Here is a 20,796-nt window from a genome sequence, read left to right as displayed (position 1 = left end):
CTCCCTCCCTCCCTCCCCAAAGGTCAGCAGTCTCTTAGTCATCCCCTGTACTGTCTGCAGTCTCTAGTCATCCCCTGTACTGTCTGCAGTCCCTGGTCATCTCCTGTACAATGTCTGCAGTCCCTGGTCATCTCCTGTACTGTGTCCGCAGTCTCTGGTCATCTCCTGTACTGTGTCTGCAGTCTCTGGTCATCTCCTGTACTGTGTCCGCAGTCTCTGGTCATCTCCTGTACTGTGTCCGCAGTCTCTGGTCATCTCCTGTACTGTGTCCGCAGTCTCTGGTCATCTCCTGTACTGTGTCCGCAGTCTCTGGTCATCCCCTGTACTGTGTCCGCAGTCTCTGGTCATCCCCTGTACTGTGTCCGCAGTCTCTGGTCATCCCCTGTACTGTGTCCGCAGTCTCTGGTCATCCCCTGTACTGTGTCCGCAGTCTCTGGTCATCCCCTGTACTGTGTCCGCAGTCTCTGGTCATCTCCTGTACAATGTCTGCAGTCTCTGGTCATCTCCTGTACTGTGTCCGCAGTCTCTGGTCATCTCCTGTACTGTGTCCGCAGTCTCTGGTCGTCTACTGTACTTTCTGCAGTCTCTTAGTCATCTCCTGTACTGTCCGCAGTCTCTGGTCATCTCTTGTACTATGTCCGCAGTCTCTGGTCATCTCTTGTACTATGTCCGCAGTCTCTTGTCATCTCTTGTACTATGTCCGCAGTCTCTGGTCATCTCTTGTACTATGTCCGCAGTCTCTGGTCATCTCTTGTACTATGTCCGCAGTCTCTTGTCATCTCTTGTACTATGTCCGCAGTCTCTGGTCATCTCTTGTACTATGTCCGCAGTCTCTGGTCATCTCTTGTACTATGTCCGCAGTCTCTTGTCATCTCTTGTACTATGTCCGCAGTCTCTGGTCATCTCTTGTACTATGTCCGCAGTCTCTGGTCATCTCCTGTACTGTGTCCGCAGTCTCTGGTCGTCTACTGTACTTTCTGCAGTCTCTTAGTCATCTCCTGTACTGTGTCTGCAGTCTCTGGTCATCTACTGTACTTTCTGCAGTCTCTTAGTCATCTCCTGTACTGTCCGCAGTCTCTGGTCATCTCTTGTACTATGTCCGCAGTCTCTGGTCATCTCTTGTACTATGTCCGCAGTCTCTTGTCATCTCTTGTACTATGTCCGCAGTCTCTGGTCATCTCTTGTACTATGTCCGCAGTCTCTGGTCATCTCTTGTACTATGTCCGCAGTCTCTGGTCATCTCTTGTACTATGTCCGCAGTCTCTGGTCATCTCTTGTACTATGTCCGCAGTCTCTGGTCATCTCTTGTACTATGTCTGCAGTCTCTGGTCATCTCTTGTTCTATGTCTGCAGTCTCTGGTCATCTCCTGTACTATGTCTGCAGTCCATTGGTTCAGAATATTTTTTTTCTTGTTTCCTGCCTCTAAAACCTAGGTGCGTCTTATGGTCAGGTGCGTCTTATGGAGCGAAAAATACGGTATTTACTGGATGTAAAAACGTTATCTCAAAAGAAAAAACAACTGTTGTTGTAACTGCTTATAAAGTGTTAGCTGGAGTTTGGCTTCATTTTGTTAGTGTAGTTAAATCCGCTAGTACATCTCTCACTCCCATCCTCCCAGACTGACAGTGCTGCTGTCCAAAGGTGTCTCTTGCATGTTGTTCGGTATTGGCGTTCCCGGACCCCTGCTCCTGGTCTTGTCTTCTTCCTTTTTCTACTCCTCTTTCCTCTCTATTTATGTTTGTTTTTTGTGAGTTGGTGGATAGCTGTCTTTGAGCTACTGTCAGTGTTCTATCACTGCTTTTGTAATCTATGTGCCATTGATGGCTCCTGCGTGGGCGCACCTTTCGCACTGTTTTCTTTATTTTTCATGTGCCATTGATAGTCCCTGCGTGGGCGTGTCTTGTTGCTCGCGGTTTCTGGAAATGTTTATGAATTAATAAAAAGCATTGAAATACAAAGGTGTCTCTATCGCTCCATCCAGAGTGGGGGCGCTCTAATACAGGAAGTGTGTTACTGTCCTGATCACCAGGTGAAAACAGAGAGAAAAAAGACTAAAATAGAAAACAAATGCAGCCACCACATCTAATGATTGGTAAGCTCCAATGTATTACATTTTTCTTTTTTCCGGTTTAATACAGCTTTATGTCACTTTAGTTAAAAGTAGAATAGTTAAAAAAAACAAAACAAACAAACCCATTTGCGGTGCATTCTTGCAGTACATGCACATTCCCCCATTTTGTATCCCTTTAAAAGTATAGAAAGAGATATGTTGATCCTGCCAGAAACATGATGAGTTCCTAACTCCCTGTTTGAGATGACGGCACTGCCTCTACTGCGCTGAAATCCCAACCAGTGTTGTCAGCTCTGATTGTGTTCTTCCCTGCTAGACTGCAGAACATCTACCCCTCTCCTTCATCTCTATAACAGAGGGGGAAGTGTTCTGCAGTCCAGCAGGGCTGACCACGCTGGTTGGGATTTCAGTGCAGTGCTGTCATCGCACACTGGATTTCTGGCAGATAATAGGTTACTATCTGTACTTATATTTGTATGGCAGATGTACTGATTTTTTTTTCATTATTATTTTAACCAAATATATATTTGAAAATGTGTTGTGCTATCTTCATTTTTTCAATTTTAAAATCTTACTAAACCCACAACGGAAAAATCAGTCTGTATATGCAGTAAAGCATGCTTGTTATACTCGTATGGAACCTAAGGGGTTAATCCTCCGCATTGTGTAAAATGGCTGTTTGATCCGGTCTTCTCTGATCTTCCCCTTCTTCTACTGTCCCTGATCCATCTGCTGATAGTACAGAGCTCTCGGAGGCACTCTGCACATGCTCATTTTAGTGTGTATTGCTAGAGAGTTTTTTTTTTTCTTTGGGAGGGTGCATGTGATCAGCACAGGACCAATCAGCACTGTCCAGACAGAGGGTCAGGGGTTATGCAGCTTCACAAGACAAGCAGAGCCAAATGAAAACTGTAAGCAGTGCTCAGCTGGACACTGATAGAAGTCACAAGACTGCTATATACTGCTGATGAGAAAAGGTATTTAGCAGTTTATATTTACTAAAATAATTGCATTTCCATGTTGTGAGTACTGTGGGAGACCAGATATAGTGAATGCAGGGTCATGGGCAGGGGCGGACTGACCATTTAGGAACTCGGACACTGCCCAAGGGCCCGGGGTCAGTAAGGGGGCCCAATGAGATGCCCCTGGTACCTTTTCATAGGCTTTTTTTGGTGTGGTTTGAGTGTGGGCAAGGACAAAGGGGCCCCATGATTTCCTATTGCCCAGGGGCCCCATGAGTTTTCAGTCTGCCCCTGGTCATGGGTTTAGTAACACTTTAATTATAAATTGTATGTCAAGCTCTGTGCTTGTCTTGTCTGTACATATTAACATCCTGGGCAGCAGTGGCTAAATGGGCAGCACAGTGGCTAAATAGGCAGCGCAGTGGCTAAATGGTTAGCACTTCTGCCTGGCAGTACTAGGGTTGTTGGTTCAAATCCCAACCACGACACCACCTGCCTGGAGTTTGCATGCTCTCCCTGTGTCTGCGTGGGTTTCCTCCGGGTACTCTGGTTTCCTCCCACACTCCAAAGACATGTTGGTAGGTAAATTGTCTCTACTATGTGTATGTATGAATGTAAGTTAGGGACCTGAGATTGTACACCCCTTGAGGGTTAGGGACTGATGTGAATGTACAATATATATGTAAAGTGCTGTGTAAATTGATGGCGCTATATAAGTACCTGAAATAAATAAATAAATACATCCTACACTTTTTTTTAAATCAAAAAATGTAATGCACATTACAGCTCACATCAACCTCCGGAGAGGAGAAATGCTTATAGGACAATGTGATGATTTTTCTAAACTGGGCAGAAAACACTGACAATATAAAGAAGTGCAGGAGCAGAATCAGGAGGAATGAATGTAACTGATTACGACTAGGTTCACACCTAAGTGTTTTGCGGAAACACAGTACAGGCCATTTCACATTATTTCCTATAGGACACTTTCACATCTCCACGTCTTCACCCGGTGTGATTTTTGGAAATCATCAGGAACTGTCTTACATTGCGTTTTGGTTCAATAGACTTCAATGGGGACAGTGCAGAAATGCGTGTAGTATGTTTTTGATGCATTTTGCATTTGTAATCTGCCCAACAACAAATTGGCCAAAAAACCCCCCATAAAAATGCATGTGCAAAAACGCACCGCAAAAAGCAGTGCAGAAATGGATCAAACGCAAACTGCATAGGTGTGAACCTATGTATGTTCTCCCTACAGGGCAAAACATGCCTACTCATTTACATTATGCTAGCTCCAGGGCTGTGGCTTAAAGAAAATGTCTGCCCGAGTACTTTGCTCACCACACACGTCCCAATCTGATTGTATAATTTATCTTTAGATCTACCAACAGCTATGCAGTGTGAGGGTCTGTCTGGTTGGATACTAATTGATTGGATAGATCAGATGGGTCCTCCTATTACTTAGTTTTGATGAATCTGTGGTTGATTGTATAAAGATTGTATGCTCAGATTGTAATGTTTATGGTATGTGCTTTGATTTTAGTTACTTCAAAGTTGAAGTTCTGGCTCAATAATAAACTACAAGACCCACATGTAGTCTTGCTTGAATCTTGACGTGCTTTGTAATATTTGTTCCTGTAATACAGCAGGAAACCATTTCTGCACTTTTCCTCTGTGCAGGAGCTTCCTGTAATAAAGACCACTTACTTCTGCTCTCTGTCCTTGTGAAGGGTGACTGGTCTTGTCTCTGCCCCCTCCTGTAGTTTTCTGCGGGCAGCCTGTAGTATGTGGAGCCTGCAGGGTCCCTCCCATAGATCTGCTCTCTGTACTGGCTATATAAAGCACAGGGATGATGTCACTGCTACTTTACAAGGTAATACCTGGGTTTTTGTTTTGCATTTGGCGCACATAAAGTATATTTACATCCATTGGGGCCATTGTGTAATATATTTAAATGAAAGTTTTTTTTTTTTGTCTCAAGTAAAGTTTAAAACACAATCCAGCTGTATAAGTATGAATATTATTTTCTCCTGATTGCAGAGTTTCTATGGCTATGGCGATTTGTTCAGTGAGACATGGAAAGCATTCACTGACCAGGAAGTCATCCACTTGAAGGCGTACGATTCCAAAACGGTAAACGAAAAGTTTAGCAACAAACTGATGAGGTCATTCAACTGCTCTCTTGGGATATGTGAATGAAAGACACCTGACTTGCTGAATGTTCACCCTCTCCCAGTCTGAGTGCTGCTATTCTGTTCTGGGCTTGACAAGAAACTGATTTCAGCTCAGATTTAGGCTGGTGTGTGTGTGTGTGTGTGTGTGTGTGTGTGTGTGTTGTATATGTGTGTGTATATATATATACAGTTGTGTTCAAAATAATAGCAGTGTGTTGAAAAAAGTGAATAAAGCTCAAAATCCTTCTAATAGCTTTTATTTCCATACACACAAATGCATTGGGAACACTACACATTCTATTCCAAATCAAAACCATGAAGAAAAATAGATCAAATTTGTGTTTTTCATCTAAAAAAATTGAAGAAAAGTGAATATTAGACTGTTCAAAAAAATAGCAGTGTTTGTATTCTTCTTTACAAACTCAAACATTCACTATATAAACTGAAAAATGTTTGAAGATTTTGCTTTCCTTTGAATCACTTAATGAATATTTCATTGTATAAGCACTGTTTCTGAGAACTGCTGTACATCTGTGTTGCATGGAGTCAACCAACTTCTGGCCCCTGTGAACAGGTATTCCAGCCCAGGATGATTGGACTACATTCCACAGTTCTTCTCTATTTCTTGGTTTTGCCTCAGAAACTGCATTTTTGATGTCACCCCGCAAGTTTTCTATTGGATTAAGATCCGGGGATTGGGCTGGCCACTCCATAACATCGATCTTGTTGGCCTGGAACCAAGATGTTGCACATTTACTGGTGTGTTTGGGGTCGTTGCCTTGTTGGAACACCCGTTTCAAGGGCATTTCCTCTTCAGCATAAGGCAGCATGACCTCTTCAAGTATTCTGATGTATTCAAACTGATCCATGATCCCTGGTATGCGATAAATAGGCCCAACACCGTAGTATGAGAAACATCCCCATATCATGATGCTTGCACCACCATCCTTCACTGTCTTCACAGTGTACTGTGGCTTGAATTCAGTGTTTGGGGGTCGTCTGACAAACTGTCTCCGGCCACTAGACCCAAAAAGAACAATCTTACTTTCATCAGTCCACAAAATGTTGCGCCATTTCTCTTTAGGCCAGTCAATGTGCTCTTTGGCAAATTGTAACCTCTTCAGCACATGTCTTTTTTTCCACAGTGGGACTTTGCGGGGGCTTCTTGCAGATAGCTTGGCTTCACATAGGCGTCTTCTAATTGTAACAGTCCTCACAGGGAACTTTAGACCTTCTTTGATCTTCCTGGAGCTGATTGTTGGCTGAGTCCTTGCCATTTTGGCTATTCTTCTATCCATTCGAATGGTAGTTTTTCGCTTTCTTCCACGTCTTTCAGGTTTTGGTTGCCATTTTAAAGCATTTGCGATCATTTTAGCTGAGCAGCCGATCATTTTCTGCACTTCTTTATATGTTTTCCCCTCTCTAATCAACTTTTTAATCAAGGTACGCTGTTCTTCTGAGCAATGTCTGGAACGACCAATTTTCCTCAAAATTTCAGAGAGAAATGCACTGTAACCAGCATGTACAACATTTGCTGCCTCCCTTCCTTTAAATAAGGGCAATAATTGCAACCTGTTTTTCAAAGAATGAATGACCTCACTAATAGAACTCCACACTGCTATTATTTTGAACATGCACCTTTCAATTAGTGATTCAATTACACAGAATCAGCAGCATGCATGTCATGACTGTTGGGTCTGTTGGATTTCTATAACTCTACTACACCTGCTAGTAAATTATTTGCCATGTACAAATATCATTTCTACCAAAAACAGTGATTGATCAGGTTAGTGATGTCTGACTGCTATTATTTTTAACACAACTGTGTGTGTATAATATATATATATAGTACACATTATACAGTTTTCTTGTACAATTTTAAAGTAATTTTAGGTAAATCTAAAGGAAATTGTACAGAAATTATACAGAAACTTGTAGGAAAGTTGTATAATGTATGTCCAGCTTTAGATACTGCAGACAAAATACATGTCATAGTTTGTTTTTTTTATTACATACATAACTGCATTCATTGGTTTATTTTTAGTATCTGCCGAAGCTCAGCTTTAAGAAAACATTACACTTTGTAACATAAAAAGAAGTACATACAAGAATGTAATATTTCACTGGGGTGACGTTTCTGGTGTATGTTAAATAAACACAAAGATAACCCGTTCATATCTTGTGTTGTAGGTCTGTTTCAAGGATGCTGTGTTCGCACTACTCCCCAGGATGAGATATGGGCTGTTTTACAACACGCCTCTGGTAAGCTCGTTATCCCCAGACATGAAAGATGACAGCGGAATATTATTTGAAGACTGGAGATTTCACGCTTTATAACTGCCGTAAATCTGGACGGGTTTTGTTTTTCCAGATTTCTCATTGCCACAGCACCGGATTGTTCCGAGCCTTTTCCCAACATGTGCTTCACCGGCTGAAGATCTCCCAAGAAACGTTAAAGGTGCGACATAAATCCGTGGCAGAGTGCTGTTTCTGACCATGGATCTTTCAAGAGATAGCTACTGCTTTTTAAAGCCGGTTCAGTCACCAGTTTCTTTCTGCAGTATAATATAGGCCCATACATTTATTCATGGGAGTACAGGTAATATACTTAGTTCCTTTCTTTAAAGTGGTTGTAAACCTCAGACATGAAATATGTACAAAGCATATCCCTCTTTGGTGTGTACTTGTCTCAGTCCTGAGCATTAAGTGTCATTTCTGTCTCCTGTTCCGTTCCTTTGCTTTCAGCATGAGTAACTTCTGACAAGTTTTCCTGACACCAACAGAAAAATGGTGACGGGATGGAGCTCCAGCTTGTGATTGACAGCCTCAGCTCTGATTCTGTGTGCTGTATGAAGGAGGATATCTCCCTTCTCTTTAATCAGCTTTCACCTCTTCTCACTGAGTTCTGCAGTGTGTAATTTCAGCTCTCCACTCCCTTTTTCTGACATCTCAGACAAACTTTGTAAATTCTGGACTTTAAACAGACTGCAGATAAACCAGTACATATTAATACAAATTATGAAGAAGGATTTGTTTCATCTCTTGTGTATCACCTGAGGCAAGTCACTTCACTGGGTATATGTCAGGGTTTACAACCACTTAAAAAAACCCAGAGATATACAGTGATGAATAGAAAAGCCAAAAAGTTGTTTAGGTGAGTAGCTTTTGAAATTTAAATCTTCCAAATAAAATAGTGATTATTATGTATGATATCATCTGGCTTAGCAGGAAAAAAAAACATGCACAAATGAAAGGAGTGACAGGCCAAAGGACAACAGTCCAAAGTCATTTATTAGTTTGTACTAAAAACAGCCAATGTGTTTCGGGGTCAAAGAAACCCCTCCTTCATCAGTGCTACAACAAAACAATGTAATTTGAATGTGCCTGATAAAATCATGAGTCTAACAATTATAGGACATTGGAAAACCGATAAATACGTGAAGCTTTTTTCTTCATTGAAGTCTACCATCAGGCATATCCTGCTTATCCTTTGAAGGAGGTAGACTACTGTAAAAGTGTGGATGTCTCATCACTCGTGTCATTGAAAAAACAAATAGAGAGGGCAGATCTTCTGAGGGGAAACAGACCGCAATAAAAAGCAGACCAAGCAGTTCAAACTTTCCTTACTCTATCCAAAATATGTTCTCCCCCCCCTCTCTCTCCCTCCCTCTCCCCCTCCCCCTCTCTCCCTCCCTCTCCCCCTCCCCCTCTCTCTCCCCCTCTCTCTCCCCCTCCCCCTCTCTCTCCCCCTCTCTCTCCCCCTCTCTCTCCCCCTCTCTCTCCCCCTCTCTCTCCCCCTCTCTCTCCCCCTCTCTCTCCCCCTCTCTCTCCCTCTCTCTCTCCCTCTCTCTCTCCCTCTCTCCCTCTCTCTCCTCCCCTCTCTCCCCCCCTCTCTCTCCCTCTCTCTCTCCCTCTCTCTCTCCCTCTCCCTCCCTCTTCCCCCCTCTCCCCCTCTCTCCCCCTCCCCCCTCTCTCCCTCCCTCTCTCCCCTCCCTCTCCTTTCTCCTTCTCTCTCCTCTCTCCCTCCCCACTCTCCCTCCCTCTCTCCCCTCTCTCTCCTCTCCCCTCTCTCCCTCTATCCCCCTCCCCCCTCTCTCTCCTCTCCCCCCTCTCTCCTCTCCCTCTATCCCCCTCCCCCCTCTCTCTCCCCCCTCTCTCTCTCCCTCTCTCCCTCTCCCCTCCCTCCCCTCTCTCTCCCTCTCCCCCTTCTCTCCCCCTCCCTATCCCTCTCTCTCCGTCCCTCCCTCTCCCTCTCTCTCCCTCCCTCTCCCTCTCTCTCCCTCCCTCTCCCTCTCTCTCCCTCCCTCTCCCTCTCTCTCCCTCCCTCTCCCTCTCTCTCCCTCCCTCCCTCTCCCTCTCTCTCCCTCCCTCCCTCTCCCTCTCTCTCCCTCCCTCCCTCTCCCTCTCTCTCCCTCCCTCCCTATCCCTCTCTCTCTCTCCCTCCCTCCCTCTCTCTCCCTCTCCCTCCCTCTCCCTCTCTCTCCCTCTCTCTCCCTCCCTCTCTCTCTCTCCCTCCCTACTCTCTTTTCCCCCCTCTCTCCCTATCTCAGCCTACCGTTTAACCTAGCACTTAAAGTAGTTCTAAAGTCAAAAGTTTATTTTACCTCAATGCGGTCACTGTATAAAGGTTAAAAAATGCCCCACAACCTATCTTACCCACCCATATCTCTATATACTTACCTGGCTCCTGTCACCGCTCCAGTTTTGTCTAGGCTGCAGCATCGATCCCCTCACTTCCTGATCTCACAGGGGACGCTGAGAGCAGTGGGAGCTATAGGAGGAAGGAAGAGAGAGCGGGGGCGTGGCTTACCAGTGCTATGTGAGTCTTTTGGCACACACAGACCGGCTCAGGAGTGTGCACACGAGGGTGCCTCCTTAGCAGCCGGCTTGCTAAGGAGACACCCGGAGGAGGGAGAAGGTGACATCATCAGTGGGGTACTGCCAGAAAAGGAGGTAAGAGATGAGACTGGACGGCACTTCTAAGTGTAGTATATCCAAGATTGTTTTAATAAGAACAGTTAAAAACACTTACAGGGTGGCAGTGATAACAGGCTCTAAGTAATCCGGCATAGTGCGGGGCTCTATCCACTGTGTGGCAACCTGCTGTGCCGGTCAGCAGCTGCAGGGGAGCTGGGGATGAAATATAATGATGGCCACCACTCTTCTGGGACCACTGGAGTGCACGCTGGAACGCACGCTGTCAAAGAGCCAAAAATGTTAGAGTTGTGTCGATGTCCCAATATTTATGGACCTGACTGTATATATAGTTCATCCTTTTAAGGTACAAAGACATACGCAATGTTTAAACTCCTATCTGAGTCATTTTATTTGTTTAAAACTCATGTAACACGTAGGGGTGAAGAATTCCTTTAACAATTTTCTTTCATTTTGGCTCTAGGAGGAGAAAATCCAAGTCACCATTCTTATACGTAGCACGGAGTTCCGAAAAATATTAAACTTGGACAAGGTATCTTTTTTTACATTTTGGGACGTTTTTATTAAACCTACAAAGTGACCCTTTCCTTTCCGCAGATGATATATATAAACATCAGGTGTGAGGTTCAGGAGCCCATGACCTCTTTTACCCCCAGGAAACCCAATTGCCCGAGTGCTTTGATATGCAAATCTTAACTTTCTGTGATAGAATTGAGGATTGTGTCCTGTAACCCCGGTTTGGTTGTCCTAAGTGACAGACCCCGACAGTTGTTCAATAATGATTACCTGGAGGTGGGAAAACACTTCAAGTTTTTGGTGATAGTTGAGGTGCCTGTTGGATCACCCCAGATTTTGTGGATTCCAGTGTGCTGAGAAGCTAAGCAGGGAACCTGTATTGCATTCCCAATTATATTTTATATAGTTTGTGGAACAAGAAAAAAAGGGACTTTAAGGAATTTGTGTTTTACTGTGTAGACTGGGCAGGCCCTATTGACATTTCACAAGCTCCATTCCGTATGACAAACCGTGGGCAAGACAAACTGCGTAAAAGAAATATAATTTAAAGAACTGATAATTTATACATTTTATTCTCATTTTAGTTTTATACATCAGGAATCAAGAAGATCTTCATAAAAAAAGTTATTTGTCTACATCGGGGTTCCTGCAGAGGTTGCTAGGGGTTCCTTGAGCATTGAGCAACTTCTCCCTCTTAGATAAGTTCCCACTGACACTATTGATCTCTGTAGCTATCTGTAAGGGGCCAATTCTTCCCAATAACCACAAGTGTAAGGAGCATTCTTCCCACTGACCATCACACTAATGTGCCACAAGATGTAGATATAGTCATTTTTAGCAGGGGTTCCCTGGGACTGGAAAGTTATTTCATGGGTTCCTCTGTGTTGACAAGGTTGAGAAAGGCTGGTCTATTGACCACGTAGTCTCAATGTGATTTTATGGGAGACAGTCTTTTTTATTATTCGATCCTGTGTGGGACACTTTTTTTATATCATGACTGGGAACATTTAATGTGAAAAATAATAATAAAAAAGGCCTTGCTCCTCTCATAGGAGTTTTCCTGTCAGTGGAGAAGGCAGGCCCAGACACAAGGGGGTTTATTTACTAAAGCTGGAGAGTCCAAAATCAGACTCCCTTCTGCATAGAAACCAATCAGCTTCTAACCTCAGCTTGTTCAATGAAGCTTTGGCAATGAAACCTGGAAGCTGATTGGTTTCTATGCAGAAGGGAGTCTGATTTTGGACTCTCCAGCTTTAGTAAATAAACCCCAAGATGTCTCTACATGACTCAGTGTGGACCATCACCACCCTCTCCCCTCCACAAACTTCAAAAGCAGTGTAGTTTTTTTTTTACCCTTTTTCTTTATTTTTATGGGTTGCTGCCCAGCTGCCATTCTTGCCTAGGTGAAAATGACCTGTCCTCTGCTTCTCCTGGACCACATGGAGTCTCCTGGAATGTGCATTTTGCATATACAAGGAGGCATCAGCTTCAACACATTGGACAGAGGACGGCAGATGTGCAGCTGGAGGAGGGCAGATGTGCAACGCATAATCGGGGAGTCGGTTGCCTAAACCAGGAAGAGACAGATAGCTTCCTACGATGTCCTAGAGCAAGATGGCATCACAGGACCCAACCTGCAGCAGAGGCTTGGAGGATCATAGCAGGACAATGCTGGATTCGCTGGGTGTGGTAGTATGTTTGTGAGGACAACCCAGTGGTTAAGGTAAGTGGGAACTGAAAAATAAGGGAGTGGAGCGAAGGGGGCAGTGTCCACAGACAATAAAGCATTCTGGGTGTTGGTCCAAAAATCATCAAATCATATTTAGAGTTCTAAGCAGATCAGGAAATATAACGTTGTTATGGTTTGAAGTGAAGTTCCTTACTTGGCTATTTTCCCTTTCTGTTACTCATCACTTTGTTGTATCCTTCTGTCTCTTTCAGAATACATTATACCAGGGAGATGTGCCATACAAAAGGGCTCTATTATTTTAACTTTACAAAAAATGATAAAAAAGTGGAGAAAAAAAAAAAGATGTGTTGTCCATGGCAAACCATCAAATTTCTGACTTTTAGGCCTCATGGACAATGGATGTTATAAAGACACCAGTAGTGTTAGCTGTAGAATGCCGCGTTTAACCGCTTTACCGCTGCCCTATAGCAGGAATACTGCTACAGGGTGGCAGGGACACACACACACACACTCACACACTCACACTCACTCTCTCCAGGTAGGGGGCGTGCGTGAGGCCTCGGCGGTCAATCACCTGGTCCCGGCCGGTGATCGCTGAGTAATACTGACGGGGGGAGAGAACTGTATGTAAACAATACAGATCTCTCCCCTGTCTGCATAGCAGAGCCATACAAAGCAGTGTGCTTACAGTGGAAAGCACAGACACATACCCATTGTAAAACACACACAGCACACAGTTAACCCTTTGATTGCCCCAGATGTTAACCCCTTCCTGCCCAGTGCCATTAGTACAGTGTCAGTGCTTTTTATTAGCACTGATCACTTGGTGTCACTAGGGATGTCAGTGACACCAAGTCAGTTCCCTCCAGTGTCAGAATGTCTGCCGCAGACCCGCTATGAGTTGCTGATCGTTGCCATTACTAGTAAAAAAAAAAAAAAATCCCAGTATATATACCGCCATTTGTAAACGCTCTAACTTTCACGTAAACCAATTCATTTACACGTATTGGGATTTTTTTTTGTAGCAAAGACATGTAGTAGAATACATTTTGCCCCAAATTTGTGACGAAATTAGATTTTTAAAATTTTTTTATTGGACATGTTTAATAGTTAAGCCAAAAATATAGTTTTTTCTCAGAATTGTCGGTTTTTTTTGCTTATAGCACAAAAGAATAAAAAATGCACAGGTAATCAAATACCACTGAAAAAAAGCTCTATTTGTGGGGAAAAAAAAGGACACAAATTTAATTTGGGTGCAGTGTTGCATGACTGCGCAATTATCAGTTAAAGTAACGCAGCGCTGTAATGCAAAAAACGGCCTGGTGAGGAAGGGGGGTAAATCCTCTGGAGGGCGAGTGCTTAAAGGGATAGTTCATCTTTACCAAAAAGCTAACCATGCAGATAAGGGACGTCTGTAGATAAAAACTGTGTAGCCCTGACTAAAGTTGAATAATGCCCTTGCTATAGATATAGGCCATTTACATAATTCATTCACTAGGGTAACGCAAAAAATGGCCTGGTCAGGAAGGGGGGGGGTAAATCCTCTGGAGGGCAAGTGGTTAAAATCGCGTTGTCACGCTTTTGAGCGTTTTTCAGTGGTTTTCAGCATTTTGCAGCATTACAACTTTTTTACAGCTGGAAAACTCATCTTCAAAGGCTGTAGTTCTGGGTTTTTTTTTACCAGCCTGAAACCGACTGCCAAAAAACACTGATAAAAGCCCATGTGTGCATGGACACATAGGATAACATGCAGGGGAGTTTACTGGCTGTAGAAATAAAAAGCCCGATGCCAAAAACAGCCGCTGTAAAAACGCTCAGTGTACATGAGGCTTTGTGTTTCAGTGGCATTGCAGTGATGGCACCACTGTACACCTTCTTAGTGCACCTGTATTGCCGCCTTGCAGCAATTTCAGCCGAAAGAAACAATACATAGCATGCGCAATATTTGGTCCGTTGCGATGCATCAAGCAGTCCATTCAAATGAAAAGGCTGCCCTAACTTAACATGCGATGCAACACAGCGGATCAGGTTGGTGTAAATGGGCCTTTAGCCCTGGTTCACACTGATGCAGTGCGGAATTTGTAGCGTTTGCTGTGCGAATTCCGCACCGCATCAGAATCGCCCCCCGTTCATGCGAACCGCTGCGGGTGTGTATGTTAACAACACCCTGAAGGCAGTCCGCAAAACGCGGTGCGATGTGCAGAATTGGACTGCTTAATTGTGAATACCCATGTGATCCTATTCTAGTGCGGACCAAAAAAAAAGGTCCTGCACCTTTTTGGTGCGGGTGCATTGCGAATAGATCACATGTGATTCGCACAGAAATGTGGCACGGTTCCTGTGCGAATCACATGCGATATACTGCACCGCATTAGTGTGAACCCAGGCTAAAATTGTGCAAGAAAAGGTTTTTTGGAACTGCAGTTTTTTTTCTTGGTAGTCTTTGGAAGTTAGACCTTTAATAATTATGGCAGAAAATGGATGCTGTATTAGTAGGGGTTATCCTCCCCTCTCCCAGGCAGCTGGGAGTTCCCAGGGGGGGATTTTTGTCTTTCCATTACTAATGGCTGAAATAGGGAGGACAGATCATCAGACAGAAGTGTTAGGGTGGGATAGGAGACTTGGGCCAGCAGACACTGAGTGCCTTGTTTAGCCAGCACATTCCAGCAGAATGTGGAGATTAACTCTGGACATTCCCATGTACAGTCAGTCAGTCAGTGTTTAAGTTCGATTCTGTACTGTAACTCATACCTACAAAAGGTTCTTGTCCTTAGCGCAAACACAGCATATTAACCACTTCAAGTCCGGACACTTTCCCCCCCTTCCTGTCCAGGCCAATTTTCAGCTTTCAGCGCTATCACACTTTGAATGACAATTGCACGGTCATGCAACACTGTACCCATATGAATTTTTTAGCATTTTTTTTGAGACAGATAAAACTTTATTTTGGTGGTATTTATTCACCACTGGAATTTTTATTTTTTTTTGCTATATAAATGAATAAGTTCAAAAATTTTGAAGAAAAAAACTTTTTTTTTAAATTTTGCAAATAAATAATCTTCATAAATCTTGGCCAAAATGTATTCAGCTATCTTTTTAGTAAAAAAAAAATAACCCAGATTAGTTTATAACCAAAAACATTTTTATTTTTATTTTTTTATATTTGTTTTGGTTTTTTAACATACTGTCACCCTAGCAGTGCAGTGTCACCATAGTGACACTGTACTACTTGTGGGGGGTGATGAATGTTTTTGTTTTCTTTTTTTACACTGATTGCTTTTACATCCATAAAGACTGTAAAAGCAATCATTTCCATTTCTCTGTGGCTGCATTCTTGAAGCCATTGAGAAGTACTGTGAGTGCAGTGATTGGTCACAGCTTGTCACATGGTACAAGGCTGCTGTGAATAGCCTTGTACCATGTGATCTCTGATCATTCACAGATTTCACAAGTAGTAAGCAATGATGTCAGGAAGTGACATCTAGTTTACTACTGCTCATGTGATCACTGATTGGCCAATCAGTGATCACATGAATTGGGACCTCACACAGAGGTCCCGTACAGCAATCAGTGCTGCATGCTCCCAGTGGTGCTGCGTGCTCCCAGGGAGCGCGTACAGGCAGTGAATGCAGGTGACGGTTAGAAACGTCCACCTGCTTCGGCAGCGCTCCCGTCCGGCCGTTTTATAGACATGGCCAGACAGGAAGTGGTTAATTTGCTAATAATGAACACAAAACATGACTCTCAAGTTGGGTTGTATGCAAACTTTAAAGTGAAACTGTCCTTTTGCCCTCTTAGAGAATGGTTTAAATCTCTACCAGAGTTTATTTTTTGTGTCTGTGTCCTATTGAGGAGATTTCCCCTCGCTTCTTCTCTCAAAGACACAACAGGAGGTGAGATGAATTCTTCCCAAAGAGAGCTTAAATCCCTTCCTAAGACATTGGAAGATTCCCTTCTCAAATCCTGTAAAATTTTGGATTTTCTCATTACTTGTTAGTATTTCAAACCAATCCATGATGTCCTGATGGGAAGTGAGTGGAAATCTCTCCGAACACAGCAGTAAAAACTGGACAGGGGCTCTAACCCTTCCAGCCCTATGTTTTGGCTGGAGTGAGGGGCTTCAAAGAAGAACTGAAGTCTGGAATCCGTGCCAGAAAGGCTGAGGGCGAAGGACTAGCCACCAGTATTCCCTGTGGTCTCCCTGCAGCTGATCTTGCCCCTTACTTACCTTGTCTTGTTCTGTGTACTGTGTTTCTGTGTGGAAGCAGCCATCTTGGTATAGGCAAGGCTTTGCTTCCTTAGGTTAGAACCACCAGCAAGGAGAACAGTGATCATAGTAGTGGCATTACCAAATCTCACTGCGTCTTACTGTTGAAGGGTGCAGTACTGTAAATGTCACACTGCAGATATACAGCTATGTGGCTTTAGGCACAGGAGTGCCTAGGCACACTCGCATACCAGGAAGTGCATTGATGTTTTTCAGGAGGAATTCCAGACAAAGGGTAAATTTTTCAGAGTACTGCTTAGGCCCCTTGCACTATGGCAGTCTAGCAACTGTAAATCCAGTCCCAGCATTTTGAGGTGCCCAGGAGGTACAGGTGCAGCATCCAGCCCTGCAGCCTGTCAAAATCTATGGCAGGCTGAAATATGCTGCACCTGGATGGGGCCAAATGCTGTACTGAGTGTTACTCATTTTTAGGGCCCTAAACACATTCCAGGCATACGTCCCTGAATGTGTAGGGCCCTACAGGTAGCATACCACTCGGTACAGTGCTTAGCCCCATCTAGCCATAGCGTAAATAAGCCTGCCATAGACATTGACCAGGGCTGGATACTGCACTTTTACCTCCCTGATGCACTAGAATGCCAGGATTGGATGCACAGGGGCCAGATGCCCAGTCTGCAAAGGGGCCTTGGGTACAATTTCAATGAAACCCTGCTGAAGCTATTACGCAGCAAATAAGACCCCCCCCCCCCCACAAAACAAATAAATGAACAAAAAACGACCTTATTCCTCCAATAATTACAGTGCTTGCATTAGAGGTTGTTCAGCCAGCTGTGGGTTCAGTCGTCACAACTGTTGTCCCGTTATTTCAATGTCTCAGCCTCACATGGCAAGATCACTATCTACAGTATTTTTTTCAGAACCTTCAAAAAACATCCTTCAGCCCCCCTTGGTCCAAACGGTCCTCCTTAGACATACTATATATCCAGCCAAAAATGAATACAGTATATTTTCAAGGTAACAGAATTCACATAGCTACATCGTGGAAGTCTTCAACCCCCTCGATAGAAGCATTCAAAAGCTAGATTCATTCGATTATGCTGTCTGGAAAGATAAATGCAATCTGCTGTGACTCCGTGCCTCTGTTTGAAAGTATTTGGCAGGCACAGATTGATTACTCGTCTTCTCCTGGCCTATATAACATCCTGAAACTATAATTTACTTTGTCTGAACTCTCCAGCAACTATTCCAGAATGCTTCGTGTTTAGCGTACACTTTTACTCTTATAATGACAGTTGGTGTGGGTATGTTATAACATTTCATTTTTGTTTTAAAGCGGTATTACAGTTAAAAATATAACACGCTGACAGGCAAGGTTTTTATGACAGAAGCAGGGGCGGACTGACAACTCATGGGGCCCCCGGCAATAGGGGATCATGGGGCCCCTGTGTCCTTGCCCAAACTCAAAAAAGCCTATGAAAAAGGTACCAGTGGCATCTCATGGGGCCCCCTACTGATCCTGAGCCCTTGGGCAGTGCCAGAGTTTCCAAATGGTCAGTCCGCCCCTGGACAAATGAGACTCTGATGGTCTCTTCTGCCATAAATGCTTCCCTTTGCATGTCAGTGGCAATGTATACTGAGCCACGCATGCACAGCTCAGAATACATTATGGGACCCGTTGTGTGCCGTGCCGATGTGACTCCCATTTCCATGCGTGAGTGATGTCATCATGGCCCGGCCATTCAATTGGCTAAATGGAGTGTGTAACGGAACCAACCCAGACTTTGCTTGAGTACTTCAGTTAGAATACCGCTTCCCCGTCCGAACACTGACAACAGACACCACAGCCGACCATACAAGACTAGATGACTTTATCTGAACACAGATACAAGATATATACACTCGGGATAATCCCCCCTCCCTGCATAATGACACAGGGTGGGGCAATCTACATTTAGTAACAAGAGACACACAGGTATTCAAACTTCACACCAGCAGACAGTCCCATCAGGAGGGAGGGCTGCTGGAGACCCCCCCCCCCCACTAAGCTAATACACATAAACACACAAATCCCATAATAGTTTGCTCCCAAGCAAGACAAACAATAGAACAATGGGATGCCACCACATAACATTAAACAATCAACAACCCCCACCCCACCAATCTCATAAACATGTCTACACAGTCTGATACAATGCCCACCCAATATTAGGACAGATCACTGTGTACCCCTAACAGGCACAGGGTGATTTACACATAAGAGGGATATGGGGAGATGAGACAGGGGTCTCCCCACCTCTCCAAAGTGAGCTGGGTTCCATGGGCCCCCCACCCAAAGTGACTCCCATCACAGCATGAACTGGAAAGACTGGGTTATGGAAGCGCTCGAGCACTGACAGCACAACGCTGGAGGGCTGCCCTTGCCAGGTAAGTCTATCATAATGTGCTAGTATGCTGTGCATACTAGCACATTATTGCATAAAGCTGCGGGGTGTCCTGATTAAAAAAAAGTTCAGATCAGGAGTTTACTACTGCTTTAAGTGTTTATATGTTGGATGTATGTGTTGCCTATGCCCTGCACCCAGAAGACACTTGCTATAGACTTTTTAAGTATAATAAAAGATATTTGAAACACAAAAAAACTTAATGTGTAGTTTTTTTTACAGTATTTTAGACACCATAGACTCTTTCCTGTCCAAAATCTGTATTCCCCAGCACAATGCCCTTTGCCACTGATATTTAATACAAGTCCGCTCTTTGAGAGCCGCTAGTTACCTATTTTTCTTGGCTGGTGGCTCTCAGTCCTGAGTGTCACTGACAGCTTCTGTCCCTACTGTCAGCAACCAATCAGACTGGTTCTTGAACATCTGATAACTATGTCAGCTGCAAGCTGGAGACTTCATTATCAATATAAGCCTTCAGTCTGCATGTGGGATTGCAGATGCCACTGCAGCCTGAAGGTGGCAGTGCTTGTCTGTTTAATACTGTAATTATCAAATACAATTATAGTATTATAAAAATTATGAATTTAAAAAATTTTCCTTGGGGTAGATATTTTTTAAATGTATGGCTGTGTTCCTAATCCCATAGGCTACAAGGATTACTGAACTACAAAACCGTTATAAACTCTAAAAAAAGAAAAAAAAAATAGGACAGATCTAATTTAGTGTGCTTTTGTAGATATTTTTAGGTTTATGTTTTAATAAAGGTATTTGTAATTCTGCCTTTTTTCTCCTCTTATATGTAGCAATCCTTGGACCTTAGTTTAGAGTCTAGAAAATCTGCAATTTGATGTACAATGATGGGGATTATATGTATGTTTGTAGGCATATTTTAGGTTTTTTCTTAAAAGTAAAGAGGCCATTGATGTGAAAGGTCATGTGACCATTTCTATTCCATGTACTGTGCTAGTGGGCACACATTTCAATTTCATTATCTGATGCTCGTGTGATTTGTTCTAAATGATTGAATTCTGCATTTGAATAGTCATAACCTTCCTTCCAAGATCGGCCAGGATGGAAAATGATTCATTGTTTTGTATCAATTGGCAGCACTTGGGACACTTTGTTCATGAATACCATTGCATTTCAATCAATCAGATTATGAGATTGCATGGTGGAAACAGGTGTGATCGCTAACTAACGATTATATGTTAACTATCGATCAAAGTCCATTTCCTTGTGTGTGGCATGTTGATCACAAAGGTTGCCTGTAGCAAACTTGCTCATCAGAGTTGGATGCGGAGTTCCCCCTTTTATTAGAAGTATTCCTCAATCAATCCTTCCTTACCCCCTCCCTTCCTGAGAGGCACAGGGACAGATGTGTGTAAAAAGTTGCTGGCAGGCTGGAGCAGCAGGGGGGCCCAGCGCTACAAAGCCCCCCCATGAGCAGCAGTCCCAAGGCCTGTGAAAACTCACCCCTCCCTAATCAAGATAAGATAGTTTTTCCCTGGACTTGAAAGAAGTTGGAACCTCATAAAACCTACCAGCCAGGTGACAGAAGTTAAATGAACATTCCTCAAGTCAGTTTGTCCCTTGTGTTTCATATCATGGATTATGAAGATATTGGTTTTAATTCAGAGTCCGCCCGAGATCCCGCCCAAAACAGGGTATTGGCCATGGCCAGTATTCAGAGCCATTCTCTCCCCCCTGCAGGGGGCTTTTAAAAGACAGGCTGGCAAGCCTAAAGAGTTAAGCTAAACACATCTCCCACGTTGAAC

The 20,796-nt window shown here is 43.7% G+C and overlaps 1 protein-coding gene across 1 annotated transcript in view; it reads left to right on the top strand.

Moving 5' to 3' along the window:
• Positions 1-20,796, top strand: part of EOGT (EGF domain specific O-linked N-acetylglucosamine transferase) — a 93,273-nt gene that overhangs the window by 60,441 nt on the left and 12,036 nt on the right. The window contains exons 9-12 of the mRNA XM_089676020.1: positions 5,078-5,170; positions 7,402-7,473; positions 7,583-7,669; positions 10,610-10,678. Of these exons, the coding sequence (XP_089532146.1) occupies positions 5,078-5,170; positions 7,402-7,473; positions 7,583-7,669; positions 10,610-10,678 (321 nt within the window). The remainder of the gene's footprint in view (positions 1-5,077; positions 5,171-7,401; positions 7,474-7,582; positions 7,670-10,609; positions 10,679-20,796) is intronic.

Source organism: Staurois parvus, unplaced genomic scaffold (genome assembly GCF_062004578.1).
Source record: "Staurois parvus isolate SC_StPar_1 unplaced genomic scaffold, SC_StPar_1.0 ptg000162l, whole genome shotgun sequence".
Classification (NCBI taxonomy): Eukaryota; Metazoa; Chordata; class Amphibia; order Anura; family Ranidae; genus Staurois; species Staurois parvus.
Note: the sequence above shows the minus strand (reverse complement) of the source record. Positions and strands in the feature narration are given on the sequence as shown.